At 46.0% G+C, this 17,869-nt stretch overlaps 1 protein-coding gene across 1 annotated transcript in view; it reads left to right on the plus strand.

The window, feature by feature from the left end:
- Nucleotides 1-1,063: 1,063 nt before the first annotated feature.
- The window catches only part of Tgfa (transforming growth factor alpha), an 89,421-nt gene continuing 72,615 nt past the window's right edge, over nucleotides 1,064-17,869 (plus strand). Inside the window, exon 1 of the mRNA XM_005071102.4 lies at nucleotides 1,064-1,283. Coding sequence (XP_005071159.1) covers nucleotides 1,244-1,283 — 40 coding nt within the window. The 5' untranslated portion in view covers nucleotides 1,064-1,243. The remainder of the gene's footprint in view (nucleotides 1,284-17,869) is intronic.

Here is a 17,869-nt window from a genome sequence, read left to right on the forward strand (position 1 = left end):
AGAAACCCAAATCTCTCTTTTTAAGTTCCCTATCGCATGCATTTTGTCACAGCAATAGAAAGATGATTAGCACAGTAAGTAGCCACATGTTGGGTCCAATAGCTTGGGCCTCCTTTTGAAATAAACTGGAATTTTTAACCCTGAGACTTCGAGCATCCAGTTAAGGAGACAGCAAGAGAATCCCAAGACCAACACACCCCACCACCAACGCTCCACACTCAAAGAGAGTGGGGCCTCTCTGGGGCAGCTAGGTGGCAGGAAGCAGGAGGGGGTCAGACTGACAACAATGGCTAGTCGCTTTGGGGTACTGTTCCCCATGGATGGTCCCCCAAACATGCATGAGCCATCTTTTCTCTACCCAGAAACTCTCCCCTTGTGTTCCCCTCCGATAGTCCACCAATCAGGGATCATCTCAAAGTCACAAACACTGAAAGTACCAGCTTGCGGACCCCCACCACCCACTCCTCCTTTGTTCTGTGCTGAACTGCATGATAGCCAGCTCTTGTTCAGGCTCCCGCATCCCCGAAGCAGTGGGACAGTGGGGCTGACGCGTGATTAAGTTCACGGAAGACAGAGTCCCTGATCTTCACACTATATCTGGGGACATACGGTGGCTTTGCCCTTGGTTAATGCAGGCGACCCAAAACCACGAAGGATGGGGGCACAGGTGGGAATTCGAGTTTGATGGGTGTTTGACTGACTATGGAGACAGCGCTTTTCTTGGGTCAGGCCCTGCCGGGTGACTGGCTAAGGTCTCCAGGCTCCTGGCGCAGGTGACTACATCCTGGGCGACTCCGCTCCGCCGCCTACAGCCTGGACGCGGCTACTGCGCAGGGGACTCAGGCAGCGACCCTGGGCACGAGCACTGCGGGGAGGTGTCTGAAGCCTTGCGCTTCCTGCCTGGCCCTTGGCCCAGGGTGGTGACTGGCTGTCGCGATCGGGGCGCGGGTCCCCGCCCCCGGCTCCCAGTCCCCACCCCTGCGCCCTCGGGGGCGCCCCATCACGGGAGGGTGGTCCGCCGCGCCCCGGTCGCCTAGGGGCGGAGAGGTGGCGGGAACCTCCTTCCCGTTTCCGCCGCGGGCAGTGTGCCGGCCAGTGCCACCGGGAGGCGCGGTCGTCCTCCGCCCGCGCGCCGGGGGCCGGCCCTGCCGCCTGCGCCTTTTTCCCCGCGCTCACCGCGGCGGCGCGCGGCCACTAGCCAACCGCAGGGAGTGCGGTGGCTGCAGCGCCCTGTGCTCGGAAGATGGTCCCCGCGGCTGGACAGCTCGCTCTGCTAGCGCTGGGTACGTAGGCGACACCCGGTGTCCCCGAGCCCGCTCCAGACTGCTCTCTGCGGCGTTCGGGAGTCCGCTTGGGAGAGGGGAAGAGAGGCGGGTGTTTGAAGTGGGTGGGAGCGTGGTAGCCACCGGGAGTCACTAAGAACTGTGAAGCGGGGGACAGTCCTGGCGAGGTGGCCGCCCGGCGGTGAGATCCGGCTTGAACTTTACTCTGCGGCGTCGGCTCGCCGGTGCCCACGCCCTCATGCCTACCTGGCTGTCTGGGAGCCGGGCTTCCCCAGAGCCGCCTGAGCGCGGGTTGTCTGAGTGCGACCCTCTGGTTGGCCCTGGCTTGAGCCCCTTTCTCTTCCCGGGGTGGGGTGGGAGCCCACGTTGCGCACCCATACCCTCAGCCTTTGACTTCAAGCTCTCCTAGGCGTTGGGGTGGGTTTGGGCTTTTTATGCGGATTAATTGTTTTGTTAATGAGCTTCCCTGGAAGCCATGGTATCCCAGTCAGAGGAGGCAGAAGTGACACCTGAGCGTGACCAGTTTTCTCAGAGTTGGTTCTTGGACATAAACGGGGGTGGGGGAGGGGACACGCGTCCCCGCGTGTCTGGGTGGCAGGAGAGATTTCCCACTGCGAAGCTCGCAGATGTGTGCTCCGGTGACTGGTCTGTTCTTGATATCTGTGTTCCCAAGAGCAGTATCCACCCTCATCTGTCTGGTGCGGAGTCTGTGGTGTTTGACAGGGTGGACTGAAGTACCCAGGTGTCCCGGTCAGTGCTGCCGCCTTGTGAATCTTTCCTGATATCTTCAGCATTTAAAAACCCGGTAAAGGGGCTGAGGCTATAGGCCAGTGGTTAAAGTTACTTGTCTAGTAGGCACCAAGTCTGGGAAGGATCCCCGGCACCGTGTAAAGTCGGGCTTGTGGCCCCAGCGCTCTCGGAAGGCAGAGGCAGTAGGCTCATAAATGCAATACCACTCTCAGCTACATAGAGAGTTTGAGACCAGCCTGAGCTCATGAGAATCTGGTTCTAATTAATTATTAATAGTTAAAGCCCTGTAAAGCAATATGCTTGCTCCAGGGTCATTAGTGCCCAGAGGGAAGTTTGGAACTCCCATCTGCAAAATATGCACAGAGCTGTAACCTGCCAAAGCCAAGATGAGGGAGGGTTCACAGGTCCCCCTCAATCCTGTCCTGGAAAGGCTAGTCCAGCTCTGCGGCAGGAGGGGACGCATTGAGACGCTCCTAGTTGCACCATCACCTGAAGTGACAGTTATGGGCCGATTTCCTTACTTTTTGCAAAAACCACCTTTTGGATTTCATTTCACATGCATATATTGTCGTGAAAAGTGGAGGTGTTGGGAAGCATGCAGGCTGTTTACCCATCCCTTCCCCCAAACAGTATTTACTAGCTAGAACCCCCGCCCCGCGCGAGTACTTGCCTGGTGTTGCCAAGCCGTTCTAATTCGTTCACTCGTTAGTTAGGCTTGTACACCCACCTCATGAAGAAGGAGCCTACTTGTTCCCGTTTTACAGAGGAGAAAGGACAGTGCAAAGAGCCTAGGGGGACCAGCCTCATTCAATAGCAAGGATCGCAGGTGTGGAAAGCCCCTTCCCTTGTGCTCCGCATCCCAGTCTGGGGTTCTGGTGGGGCTTGGTAGAGCGATGGTATAGAAAACTCTAGAACTCGCTCTTCACTTTGTTTGTGAGCTCTAGGACGGCAAGGTTGCTTACCCGGTGAAAATGAGAGGCACAAGCACCTCCCGCCTCCAGCTGTTGACAGCTGTGCTCCCCCAGCCCCTTAGCGCACTCAGCATGGAGCAGCACTCACACTATAATTTTCTCCTTGCCTGAGTGCTCTATTCAGCTTCTTCTCTGCTTCCTTGAGAGAGGAAAAAACTATAAACACAAGATTGACCAATCTATAAAAGCTGACTTGTACTGTTTGAAGAGGAGTAGCTTGAAAAAAAAAAAAACTGCGTGTGGATGGGGATTAATTTACACCAGCGAGGATTTCTTTTTATTTAATACTCTTTAAAAGAAAAACAAAAACCATAGCCCCTAGCTCTGTGCCTTTACTCAAATGGCTGCCTCCCACATGTCTTTAATTTGCAGCATTTCCTCTGAAGCTACCTTCCTCTCTGATTTTTCTTAGACAGCTCCGGACAAATCAAGTGTTTCATCGATAAACACGGTCCAGAAAACCTAGACTGGCCTGATAGACCTGGCTGTTAGCGCTGCCATAGAGGCTTGGATCCCTACATGTATCCACTTTCTGGGGGACAGAGTGTGGGGAATGTGGCCCAGATGGCAACTTTGGAAACATGATGCAGGTTCCTGCGATGACTGCCATCCCAGGCAGGGTTCTTCTCCTGGGCATGGCACCCCCTTTGTATCCAGGGAACAAGACGTTAAGTCATGGGCAGTAGATAGCCTTCCTGTGACTTGTTTTTCCTCTCTGTGAAATGGGAATGTTAGGAGGTCTACTGGATAGACTTGACGCCTGAAGACTAATGTCTGCAATTTAGTAAGAGCTTAATTAACCTCAATGCCACCCATCCCCTGTTGTTAGCACGCGGAGCCCTAGAGAATTCAGGATGTCACGGCAGGCTGTGTGGGTTCTGTGACCCACAGGTCACCACCTGAGCTTGTCTCAAGCTCCCGCCCTGCTCTGCCAGAAAGCCTACCCGAGTGATCTCTAGTCAGGGTCACCTGGCAGACAATAAACTTGGTAAGCCTAGACATTCTTCCGTACATTACAAACCATTTCATTTTTTATGTCAAGCATTTGTGTCTGCTCTTTAGCACTCAACGGCCAGTTGTTTTCTCTTCTGTAAAGTGGGGATAATAAAGCCAGCCCCGCCTTCCAGATTGTTATGAAAGCAGATGAGATTGTCAACAGATTTACAAACCATAAAAATAATTAGGCTGGGGATGCAGCTCAGGGTGAAGCCATTTGCCTGGCATGCCCAAAGCCCTACTGCCGCAAAAGAAATAAAGGAAGGCTACACTGAAAATAAAATTGATTTTGTGACAGAGGTGGCTTTTATAACACAGAGATAAAGTCTGTCTTGGCAGCACTTCCATAGGTGAAGACTGTCTATAGACGCCAGAAGAGGCTGCCGTGCATGGCGGGGAGGGGGGCAGCTGATAGGTGCCCTTGTTTTGGATTCCTGCTGAGGGTTCATTAGGGGATTTCTCCATCACATGGAAATGTCATCTTTCAGGCCTCCACTGTCTACCTTGCAAGGACTCATGCCTTCCATACTGGGCAGTTAGGGTGTGCTCACTGGGAGTGAGGCCTGGAGAGGTGGAGGTAGATGTTGGCAAGGTTGCTGACCCTATTTTCTCTTCCAACATTTGGTTTCCACTGGACAAGGTGATCTTTTTGTAAGTAATGCCTCTTGCAAGGAAGACTTTTCTTATAGGAGCAAATGATGCTTTGCACTATTGTTACTATGGTAACACATGACAAACAGATGACTTTTCCATTGAATGGATCTCCAAGGACCTTTGCAATATGTGTTTGGAACAAGGCCTTCATCACCACACTACCCTCTACAGCAGGCAGGCATCAGGTCATCCCACACTAAAAACCTTGTTAGCATCTTCTGCAGCAATATGCTTATGTCTGAACCATCTGGAGGCCTGGTGAACACAGGTGGGGGAGGGGGTTGCGTGCTCAGCAAGGCCTCAGGTGTGACCTGTGGCTGGAGGGGTGCTTCAAGAACCCCTGCTCCTCAGATGGTGCTGTGGGGACCTTCTGCCTTAACCAACTGCCGTGTGCCTCAAAGCCATCCTCCCTATAGATCGATCATAAGTGTGGAGCTGTCATTAAAGCCACTTCAGCCTGCGCTGCTGGCCAAGAGAGAGTTGGAACCTTGCTGAGAGTTCACAGTTCTTCTTTGCCTGCAGCCTGTGTTACCAAACGTCAGCTTACAATCTAACCATTTCACGCTTTCTGGTTTTAAAGTTATATTTATTTTTAGCATATGAGTGTTTTGCCTGAGCACCACATGCACACAGTGCCCAAGGAGGCCACAGGGTGTCAGATGGCCTGGGCACTGGAGTGACAGGATTGTGTGCCACCGTATGGGTGCTGGGAATTGAACCCGTATCCTCTGCAAGAACTGCCAGTGCTCTTAATCTCTGAGTCATCTTTCCTGCCCCATGTTACATTTTGTTGTTAATTTTGAAAATGACTTGATATATAGCTTTTTTGAATATTCCTGGTCTTATGATTTTAAGATATAAACTTAATTTATATATATGTATATATAATATAAATATGTATATATAAAATTGTAGATAGATGGGGCTTGGGAGCCTTTTCTACTGGCTTTGGTTTAGGTTATAGCTTTGTTAAGATTGTTTCAAATGTGTGTGTGTGTGTGTGTGTGTGTGTGTGTGTGTGTGTGTGTGTGTGTGTAGATTTGTGCACATGAATGAAGTGCCCTCAGAGGCCAGAACACAGTGTCAAATCCCCTGGAGCCAGAGTCACAGGTGGTTGTGAGCCACACATTGTGGTCACTGGAAACTGAACTCACGTCCCCTGTAAGAGCAGTGGGCTCTCTTAACTGCTGAGCCATCATCTCTCCAGCCCTATGGTTAGCTGTGTAATGTCTCCTAGGGTAAAAATTTTTCCTAAAATCAGAAAAGCCAAAAATCTAGCTGACCAGATCACCTGTAAACAACAGCTCAAAAGCAAGGGAGTATGCTTCCTTGACCCACAGGCTTATGTCTAGGCATCCCTCCCTCTCTCTCCTCCAGGGTGCAACTCACTATGTAGACAAGGCTGGCCTTGAACTCACAAAGATCTACCTGCTTAAAGGCATGTGCCACCACCCTGCCTAGGCCAGTTCTTTTGAAGCATCATGAATGTATTGTATTAAACAAGACTTAAGAAATAAAAACTGTTAACCTGAGATTAGGAAAAGCCAGATATTTATTGAAACCTAATTGTGCTCTATCTACTACTGGTTTATTTGTCGTAAGCCTAAGGAAGCTTTTTTTAGTTTTTTTTTTTTTTTTTTTTTTGGTTTTTCGAGACAGGGTTTCTTTGTGGCTTTGGAGGCTGTCCTAGAACTGGCTCTTGTAGACCAGGCTGGTCTCGAACTCACAGACATCTGCCTGCCTCTGCTTCCTAAGTGCTGGGATTAAAGGAGTGCGTCACCACCACCTGGCACATTTTTTTTAACATGCAGTCATCTCCTACTCTACTGAATTCTGTGCTCTACTGTATCCAGTATTTTTGGAGAGGTAGAATATGACAGGATCTTTCTGCCCAGTCCAGGAACACACCATCCTCCTGCCTCGGCTTCCTGGGAGCCAGATTTACAAATGCATGCTGCCCAAAAGGGTTTCTGTTTTCCTCAGTTGAGCCTTTGGGTTTTCAATTACACAAAGATGGTGCAGGCTTCTGCAGGAAGGACTTAGACGTGGAGTCCTTTAGCTTGCGGGCGTTGGCTGTTGATTTCCATCTTCTAGCCCTCACCTTTCCTACCTGGGAAACAAATGGCAGCGCCTCCGCCTCAGAGTCCGCCATGGGTAGGCTGACCGGGGCCTCATTCCTCTCTTCTGCTGCTCTCCAGCTCCATGTTCCTCATCTCTGCCTTGAGAGCCTATCAGCATGACCTCATGGAGTGTCTACCCAGGACGCTCTAAATATACCTCAGTTGCCAAACACCGGCCGGTGTTGTCAGCATTCACCCCAGACAGCTCTTTATTTGATAATCAAGGGCGGGGTGGTTGCATGCAAATTCCCATGTCACTAGTGCCACTCTTCTTTGGGATGTTGTTTTCTTGTTTTTAAAACGGATTTGGGGGGCAGTGAGATGGATCAGTAGGTAAAAGTGATTGCTGCAAAAGCTTGATGAACTGAGTTCAATTCCCCAAACTCACACAAAAGAGGGAGAGAAACGACTTTTGAAAGTTTTGTTTTTGGTTTGCATGCATGCACACACGTACACATACATGCACATAGACACACATGCAGTAATAATAAATAAAATATTTTAAAACATGAAAAGTAGATTTGGAACTCGGGGGATGGCTCAGTGAGTAAGTAAAGCACTTGTCTTACTAGTATGAGAACCCAAGTTCAGTCCCAGATCTTATGTAGCATGAGCAGAGTAAGCTTGTGATGCTAGCCCTGGAGAGTCTGGACTAGGCAGCTCCTGTGGTCTGTGTCCAGCCACCGCTGCCAACTTGGTACGTGCCAGGCCAGTGAGAGACCCTGTCTGATGGAGATAGATGGTATCCTGGGGATGGCACCTCGGGCTTACACATACACACACACACACACACACACACACACACACACACACACTCGAGCACTCACACATGCATAAAAACAAATTCTGACATACCTTTATGATGGCATAAACCTATTTTATTCCTCTGTGATATTGGGAAAGTTAAGGGAAGTCTGAGAAATGTTTAGGTAGCCGCCACAACAAAACCACAATTAACACTGCATTAGAGCCCTATGGGGGAGTATGGGTCAGTGTTAAGATGTGTATGAATCCCAATGGGCTCATGATGTTTTTATTTGTTTGAGCTCAATCATTTGTAGTAAACACTTTTATAGGACTCCTGGGTAATATACTGATGTCTAATGGCTGAGAGTCTCTCTCTTTCTCTCTCTCTCTCTCTCTCTCTGTCTCTCTCTCTGTCTCTCTCTCTGTCTCTGTCTCTCTCTCTCTCTCTCTCTCTCTCTCTCTCACACACACACACACAAACAGAAGCACACACAAATGAATTTATACTATAACATAGCCAGCTTTGCAGGGTTTTGACCTCATGGATTACTTCCTATCACTCACCATTAACAAAGAATCCACGTTTGTGTTGGGAATATCAACTGATACAACACTTCTCAGAAGTCACTGTGGCCATGGTGTCCAATCAGTTATAAGTAGACATAACTTAAGGATGTATCCCGTCTACTTTTCCACCTGTGCTGCAGAAATGCTTGTAAGGATACAGGAAGAGACAGGTGAAAGATCCTGCTTGTTGAATTGCCGTGATGCTGGAGTTATTTGAGTGAGTTCTCCTCTTTGTTGTCACCGGGGTGTTTCACTAGGCAGCTGGTTAATGAGACTTTTCATAATACACTCAAACTTGAAAGGCGAGTTCCTGAGCTGAATGTATTGTGCAGTGCTTTGGCTTTAAAATTTTGTGGTAGTGAGGATTGGACCCACGGCCTTATGCTTACATCCTCAGGTACTTGTTAACTTTTTTTTTAACAACCGTATATGAAATTTATTAAACTGATAATGTCTAAAATCTAGAAAGTCAGAGCTAGAGAGATGACTCGGCGGTTAAGATTATTTGCTGCTCTTCCAGAGGACCAGAGTTCAGTTCCCAGTACACGCATCAAGCCCCAGCTCAAGGGCTCCAGAGTCTTTTTCTGGCCTCTGTGAACACACCCACACAGAAATGCACACATATGCATAAACCGAAGAACCTCACCACAACAGACATGTTTACACAGAAATGCTGAATTCATCTTTGATTGTTTAAGATAAATTCCCAGAAATTGGCCTTGATTCCACCTTGTTCCCAGACACCCACTTTCTTCATTCTTCTAGAACACCACAGATTAAATCTAACATTTGACAGGCTTGTTGGAGAAAAAGATCTCAGCCTAGTTCTCAGATTTGCCCTTTAGTAGGGTAAATCCGTGCATTCATACACTTAACATTTTTACAGTCTTTACATTGGTTCATCATTCTCTCCATGTCTTTGAATTGGTCCATGGGGCCCCAGGAGAGAGCATTTCACTCCACAAGCCTTTACCAGCCATGTATTACAGCTCTCTCCTCCATCATTTATCCCTTGCTGTTCTGATGAGGGCGTCTTTATAAATCTACAGTCTGCTTTCCCCTGTGATGCTCTAGTTGAATATTTAGGGAAAAAAACCTTCCTGAATTCTAAGATAAAACAAGTATTTTCTTACTTTTCCCTTCCAGTTCTGTAGTGGTTGAAATATTTGATCTAGAACTTATTCTATGGTAGGGTGTAGATTGTGAGAGTGTGACTCATCTTCCATTTATTTATTTACTTACTTGTTTATTTATTTTTGAGATAAGGTCTCATGTAACCCAGGCTAGCCTCAAACTCATATATAGCCAAGGATAACCTTGAACTCCTGATCCTCCAGCCTCCACCTCCCAAGTGTTTGGGATTACCTCTGTCTGCCACCACACCTGATTTCATATTTCATCTTTTAAAAAACAGCCTAGCAGTTATTTTGATTTACCCTTTTTTAATCACAATTCATCTTGAAAGATCATTATTTAAATCATCTGCTAAATGCTTTCAAGCACACACATCAAACCGAAATTTCAGATTGACTCCATAACTTTGCATTCTTGCCCTAACTGAAAACTTTTTATTCTGTTTACCAGTATGCATTCTGATAGCCCCCCAAGGTCAGCCATGAGGAAGACAGACTCTATCCTCCCATCCTTGAGTTACAGCAGTGAGGTGTTTCCCTGATGTCTACTGTGACACATAAGAGCTTTTGTTCCCTTTGTTTTGTGTTTTAACGAACTCGGCCAACTCTAAGATGCCTTCAGTTGATTCCTTCAGAGTTTCAAGTAGAGGATAATATATTCTGGAATAATGCCTTCCAGCATTCTTATCTGCCACTCCTATCTTCTTTTTAATCTATAGTGCCAACTCGAATTTTAAGAAATTTATGCTCACTTGACAGATTTGAATGTGGAAGTCAGAGGACAACTTGTGGGAGTCAGTTCTCTCACTGTGTGGATCCTGGGGATCAAACTCAGCCTCCCAGACTTGGTAGTAAGCACATTTACCCACTGAACCATCTCTCTAACCCTGAAAGGCAACATTTTTTTTTAAAAAACAATAGATATTCTTGGGTATTTTTTCCATGGGTCTACTAATAGTATTTATGCATTTAACAGTTAAATATGGGTATTAGTTTTTTGTTTTATATATATGTATGTATACATATAAAATACACTTTTTTATAATCTACTAAGATTCTGCATTTTTTCTTGGTTTCCAAAGCAAGAGGAGATAATTTGAGTTCAAGTGTTTTTAGGACACTTGACTCAATTATGTTAAAGCAATCTCTCAAATCTTGAAATAAACGTTGTCATCAGTATGACATTATTCTCTGTAAATATTGCTAGTTTTGATCCACTGTGAGGTGTCTGTGCATAGCTTCATTTTTTTAAAGATTTATTTGTGGTTTTTGTTTTGTGTGTGTGTGTGTGTGTGTGTGTGTGTGTGTGTATTCATGTATGCCATATATGCAGTACACATAGAGACCAGAAGAGGGCATCAGGTAGCCTGACCCTGGAGTTACAGGCAGTCATGAACTGATGTGTGTGCTGGCAACTGAACTCAAGTCCTCTTCAAGAGCAGCCAGTGCTCTCAATTACTGAGTCTGCTCTTCAGCCTCACTGCCCGCTACCTGTTTCTTTTCTTACATTTTGCCCTTAGCTTTGAGTGAACTTTATAAAACAATGTTTTAATGATTCCTTGTTTTTATGTTGAAGATTGTAGAAAGTGGCAATCTCATGAAAGGGTGATGTAAATGGCAGATGCGGCTCTGGGCCTTTTTTTAGTGATTGGTTCCATGTTCCTATCTGTGGGAGTTATGGCTACCATAAGCTCATATATTTGAATGCTTAGTCACCAGGGAGCAGAACTGTCTGAAGGGACTAGAAGGATTAGAAGGTGCAGTCTTATTAGAGGAGGTGTGTCAGTGTGTGTGTGTGGGGGGCTTTTAAGTTTCAAAAGCTCATGCCAGGCCGAGACTCTCTCTCTCTGTCTCTGTCTCTGTCTCTGTCTCTCTCTCTCACACACAGACACACACACACACACACACACACACACAATCTCCCTCCCATCCCTTCCCCCCACCCGTGGGACAGGAAGCAGCTCTCAGCTTCTGCCCCAACACCATGAGTGTCACCGTCTTCCCACCATGGCCCCACTGTGATGACAATAGATTCTCTGAAACTGTAAGCCAGTCCCCCCATTAAATGGGTTATTTTATAAGAGTTGTCTTGGTCATGCTGTCTCTCTGCAGCAACAGAATAGTGACAAAGACACTAATTCTTAGGTCAGTGTTGATAATTATGACTTTTGCTTAGAATCTATTCAACTCCAGTTTCTAAAACTTTAGGATAGAGTTACAAATAGTCTTTTACAGAGTAAAACAAAGTGAACACCAGGGCCCCCAAATAAAACAGATTTTAAATTTTGTTTCTCTTAAATAATACTGGGGAAGGAAATTTCTTTTAAATGATCGAATACAATTCAAGGGAAATTTTCATAGTTGGTGCTGTTTCCATGAGTCCAGGAAAATGATTTTGTTGGTAGAAAGCACTTAGTGGAGTTGTTATCAGAACACCACCTCTGATTTGGAGGGTTTCTGACAAGATGATTTCCAGCAAAGATTGGGAAATAACATCTAGATGTTTCTTGAACCCTATATGTCTATGTGCTGGAACATGTGGAGGTCAGAGGTCACCTTGGTATCATTTCTTAGGTGCCATCTACCTTTTAAAAACCTTTTTTTAAAGATTTTATTTTTTATCTTCTGGTATGAGTGTGTACCTACCTGACTGCATGTGCACCACATGTGTGATGTACCTGCCAAGGCCAGAAGGGGGCATCATATCCCCCTGGAACTGGATTTACAGATGGTTATGACTGTCATTTTGGTGCAAGGAATTGAACCTGGATTCTCTGGAAGAAAACAAATGTTCTTAATTGCTGAGCCATCCATCCCTCTAGCCCTCACCTTATATTTTGAGATAGAATCTCTCTCACTGTCCTGATGTTCACTCATTACGCTGGGCTGGTAGCCAATAAGCTCCAGGAATCCTCCTGCCTCTACCTCCCAGTCACTGGAATTACAGATGTGCATTACCATGCCTGGCTGTTTTTCAGTGGGTGTTCTTGATTGAACTGGAGTCTTCAGGCTTGCAAGGCAGAAGATGCCAACTAAGCCATCTTCTCAGTCCCACCTTAAGCTTTAGAGAGGTGGTATCCTCTCTGAGCGCTGCCGTGTCTATTAGATGCCACAAGGACACAGCTGGGGTTGCTTACTTGTTTAATTTCTTTTATTTTTCTGATCAGTACTTCCAGACGCAAATACTAGGTTCTGGAAGCAAGAGCCTGTCTTCAGTTTGGGTTCTTTGGGGCCTTTAATCCAAGTCTGAATGAGGTAAATCAGCAGTTCTCTGGGTACCAAGAGGATAGCCGTGTCTTCGCCAGCCATTAGTCATCGTGCCCAAGCTAAAGCATCTTCTGTTTCATTACTGTGTCTCTGAGAGGTCCCAAGGATTAACTGGCTAAATGGAACTCATAACACAGTGACACAGGACCTGCCATCATTGATGAATGAGAGGTTGGCAGAGGTACACCACTTGCTTCCCAGTGCTGGCCACTGGCAACTGACTGGGAACATACAGAGTTAGGGGAATTTTGTTGGGTTTAAAGAGAAAGCTTCAGTCTTTCATCTACCCCACAGCACAGCATAACAGGAATGGTCCACTGACTCGCCACCAGGCTTGACTGGAAGCTTCAGGTTTGAATGCTTTCTGCTGGTGCTGGTTCCTGACCTACTGGTCTTGCACTGGGGGAAGCGTCCTCAGGCCTGTTTGTGAGCTACACTCACTCCTGATGCAGATTTGAACAATGACAGATGTTTTTTGGCACACTGCAGACTTGGGTGTTATAATTAAGGTTTAAGGGGATGAGTCATGGGTCCCTACACTGTGATGAAAGCCGTCCTGGAGCCTTAGCATTTTTCAGGGATGTGAGGTCAACTCATAGATCATCCATGCCCTCTAGAGGAAACCCCTCAAACACACACACCCCTGGTGTATGGATGGTGTAGGCCACTTCCGATCCATGGTACTCATGTCCCTGTGGCTGTCACCTCCCAAGTGAGCAGGCCAGGACCTCTCCTCTGCCATCCTCATTAAATCCTGCTGAGTCTTTTTCCAAAAGGAAACAGAGACAGGAACCCACAAACAAGGAAATCTAAAAACACCCAATGTGACTCTCCAGAGACCCCAGCTTACTGCACTTTCAGACATGCCCTTCTCCTGGACACCGGTAGAGACATTTGTAAGTTCATTTTTTTCCATCAAAAATGGTGCCTGGGAGATTCTGTTTTAAAATCTGTCACTCACACAGCACAAGGGTAATACTACTGCAGATGCATAAACACATCACTATGTTCATCTGATGGCTGTCAGGTATGCTATCACATTAATCATTTGATTATCTGCCCCTTATTGATGGACATGAGGTTCTTTTGAATCTTTTAAATATGCAGGTCTGAAAGTTCTTGCAGTTAAGCTATGAGTCACCCAAGACGGGAACTGGGAACCCAACTCAGGTCCTCTGCAAACGCAACAAAAGGTTTTTTAACTGCTCAGCCATCTCTCCAGTACCCAAGATTCACATTTTTTCTTCTTAAAATGATTTGAAAACCTGAAAAACTGAACAAAGATGCTATTCCATCACCTATATGGTTCTAGCCAGCCTGTCTCGGGTGAGCACTATCATTTTCTAAACATGTGAAACGTTATCAAGTTGTCTTCTTTGGAATATGTTGGATTTTAGCATGGTTCATTTTCTGATGGCCACGATGGGGTTGGTTAGTTATTTTCTTGTTGACCTGTAAACAATTTTCTAAATCATGCGTTAAGTGTTTCTGCCATGTTGCCTTTCAGACTCATGTGTTATATTTAGACTTACGAGGCTTCATTTTTATTTCGTTTTATGGGGCCTTGGAATCTGCTCATAATTTCCGAGTGCTTCTGCTTTGGCGAAGCTTAGGGTTAAGGGCAGGAAGGGGTTTTCTATGGATCTTCTGCGTGGTTTTCTCTTGGACTTTTATGATGTTCGTTTGCTGATCTGAATCTTAATTCTTTCGGAGAATGTGTTTGGATTTTAGGTCAAAGTCTGATTTTATTTTCCATTTTTGTCAGATACTGTCTCAGCTGTTCTTTGGCTGACAGATAATTTCTTCTGCATTTATTGGTTTCAAATTCCACTTTGCCAATTCATTCGCAGGAGATGTGGATCTGTCTGTGGTGCTTGTTCTGTCCCGAAATTCTGAGGATTGGGGCTATAATGCACCACCACCCTTGTGGGGACTAGAGTGTATGATTGCTCCTGGGAACAGGGGCTGAGAACTGGAAGGTCATAGTGTGTCATGGAGGATGCCCTTTCTTTCTCATTCTGGTGACTTCCATAGTTCTCTTCCTGGAGAGAGGAGGCTCGCTTCACCATGTTACTTAGCAGAGTCTGGTGGACATTGGGTCTGATTGCCTTGAAAGACCCAAAGAGCCTGGTTACATCCCCTGATGGTCATTCTCAACTTTGGGGTTTTCTGGGAATTGGAAGCCATGTGGCAGGCCTGCCATCCTCCTTGGAACATTCTGGAGAACTGAGACTGTCTTCCTTTTCATTTCCTCCTCAGCTGAGAGCATGTGGTGTCTGCCCTGGCATACCCAGTCCCAACCTGGTACATCTTGCTGGAACATGGATAAATTGGGAATTCCAAGGAAACCTAAGTGGTTAAGTTCTTTCATGACTCAAGTCATGACACTGTTTTCTATGTTAAAACAACTCGGACAGGGCAGTGATGATGAATGCCTTTTATCACAGCTCTCAGGAGGCAGAGTCAGGTAGATCTCTGTGAGTTCAAGGCCAACCTGGTCTACAGAGTGAGTTCCAATACAGTCAGGTATATACAAAGAAACCCTATCTCGAAACAAAATAAATCAATAATTAAAGTAAGATAAAATAAAAATAAATTTTAAAATTACTTATAAAAACAACAAATGGACAAACAAACAAACAAAAAACCCTCAGATACATCAGTGAACAGAAAGCAAGACTGAAAACACTATGTTTTCTGTGTTTTCACTTGTTTAGGTTAAAACAAGACTTCAGAAACAATGTCATTTCCCTCCCTAGCCAGGTTAGTTACAGGACAGGGCAATAGACATAACCCCATCTCTTTGCAATTTGGGGAGTGTTGGTGGAAATTTAGGAGACATCTCATCCCACATGAATGGCTAATTTTCAGAAATTTAGAGGGAAACAGTAACCAAAACAAGGTAATAATTCTTCTGTTCATTTGGAATTCTCTCTCCCTCCCTCCCTCCCTTCCTCCCTCTCTCCCTCCATCCATCCATCCATCCATCCATCCATCCATCCATCTATCTTTCTCCTCCCTCTCTCATTTTATGAGAGGAAAGCCTGGAGTGTAGCTTCACATCTTCCTTTGTGCGACGTGCAGGCAGCATCACAGTTCTCCCTCTGAGTACTGCGTTTGCTGCATCCTACAAACTTCAGTGAGCCGAGTTTTCATTTGCTCCAGCATCTGTGTAGCTCCTCTCCATAACTCTTCTTTGACCCATGCTTTGTTTAGGTACGTGTTGTTCAATCTCCAGGAATTTGGAGATTTCCAGCTATTAAAATATTTTTATCTGTTTTAATTATGTCTACAGAGGAGCTGTGCACATGAGTGCTATGCCCACATTGGCTAGAGGGGTAGGAGCTCCTGCGGCTGGAGTTACAGGCTCTGGGAGCCGAACCCAGGCCCTCTGCAAGAGCAGCAAGCACTTTTAACCACTGAGCCGTCCCTCCAGCCCCTTACTGTTCTTCTGTTGTTGATTTCTAGTTCCACTGGGTTGTGATTTCCAGTGCTTTTCATAGGCTGCATTTAACGTCTCAGAATGTAGTCCCTCTTGGTGAGTGCTCCACATAAGCTTGAGAAAGTTGTGTATTTAGCTGCTGTGTTCAGCATCATCTATAGATGCTCATTATATCAATCAACTGATGGTAACTGTTTTTTTTTTGGGAGGAAGGGAGGAAAAAAATCTCATGTAGCCCAGGCTAGCACTGAATTTGTTAGGTAGCTGAGGGTGGGCTTGAACTTCTGGTCCTCCTGACTCCATCTCCTGCTCAAATGCTGAGATGACAGCAAGCACCAGCATAGCGGGTTTATTCGGAACTGGGAACAAAACCAAGGATTCACCATATTGGGCAAGCACTCGGTCAACAGAGCAACATCTCCAGCCGGACTGATGGTATTTTAGATCAACACTGTCTCTGTTGGTTTCTAGATTAGGGTTTTTGAAGTGCCCAACAGCCACGGTAACTTCTACTTCCCGTTCCAGTCTCTGAAGTTTTGCTACATGGACTCTGACACTACTATTAGGCACATGGCAATATTAGGGATTGTGTGATTTTATCCTTCAAATGACTCAGGGGATGTTTTAGGGTCTGTCAGCGCTGAGTCCTACCTGTGATGCACGTCCCCACAGTCACCAGTGGGTGGGAATTCCAGTGATTTGAGTTCCCTCCTCTATTATATTTTTATGTTTATTGTGGAGAAAGAAAAAAAAGGAACAAAGGGTTTTATTCCAACTTCCTGGACTAAGGCTCTATTCAGGTTAAGGTAGCGGGATAACGGACCAGTTCTGCACCAGTGAACCACTTGAAAGCTGAGAGGCGCACCCTTAAGAAAACAACATCAACTGGTTATGTAACGTGAGCTTGGCTTCCTGTGAACGGCCTCTTTCCCATAGTGTGCAACGAGGGAAAATAAACAAAACAGCGCTTTCAACTAAATTGGCTTTTCTGGACTTCAGATTAAAGGGAAGCAATGGGTTCGCACAGCTCCCACCCCAGGTGGGATTCATCTACACGATCAAGCAAGCAGCCTTTGTGATTTTTTTTTGTGGTTCAAATCTAATGCCCCATTGGGTACTTAGTTTACTCAACATAGTTATTTCATCCACGGTGTGTTATAGAGCCAGAGTGCTAATAAGGAACATACAGCCAGTCAGTCAGCATGAAGCAAGGGAGGCCTCTCTTCAGGTTATCTCATGGGTTGCCACTGCAGTTGACATATAATTGTGTTAGGCTGGGCTTGGTGATGTTGCAAAGGGAGCCATGACCTAGCCCTGGTCCCCAGCCATGAAATTTTTTGCAGAAAGTGACTTAAGTGGATACAGGGGCTTTTACAAAAGGGCATAAGGTATAGAGTGTCCCTTGGGCTCAAAAGAGTGTTGCAAGAGTACTGAAGAGACAACACCCTGCCCTTAGAAGTTCTGGAAGTGCCTTAGCTGTCATACAGAACCCACTGACCCCACCTGGAAGTTCTGTGAGACATGTTGAGTTAGTGCTTCCTCAAATCGAAGTGGAAGCCAGAAGCAACGCTAACACTTCACATGAACACTCGCAGCTCCTCACAGGCCAGCTAAAGATAGAGCCTGCATTCGCGGGTTTGCTAATAGCTGCCTCCTCTCAGAGTCTTCACCCCAGCCATGCCATGTGCCTTGCAAAGGCCCAGGCGCTGCTGCTTACTTGAGCAGCAGATGAGAACAAAGGAACATTTGCTGCTCACGCCTACACGGGAGCCTCATCCAGCTGGTGGCTTTTTTATTTTTTTATTTATTTGCTTTTTTTTGATGGGCTTTGCATATCAGAGTAGACAGACACTGCAGTATCTGATTCAGGTCAGGGCCCCGTGTAAGCATTCTACAGATGTTTGTTAAAAGTGTTCAGGTTTTTGTTTTTGTCTTTTTT

Source organism: Mesocricetus auratus, unplaced genomic scaffold (genome assembly GCF_017639785.1).
Source record: "Mesocricetus auratus isolate SY011 unplaced genomic scaffold, BCM_Maur_2.0 Super-Scaffold_100676, whole genome shotgun sequence".
Lineage (NCBI taxonomy): Eukaryota > Metazoa > Chordata > Mammalia > Rodentia > Cricetidae > Mesocricetus > Mesocricetus auratus.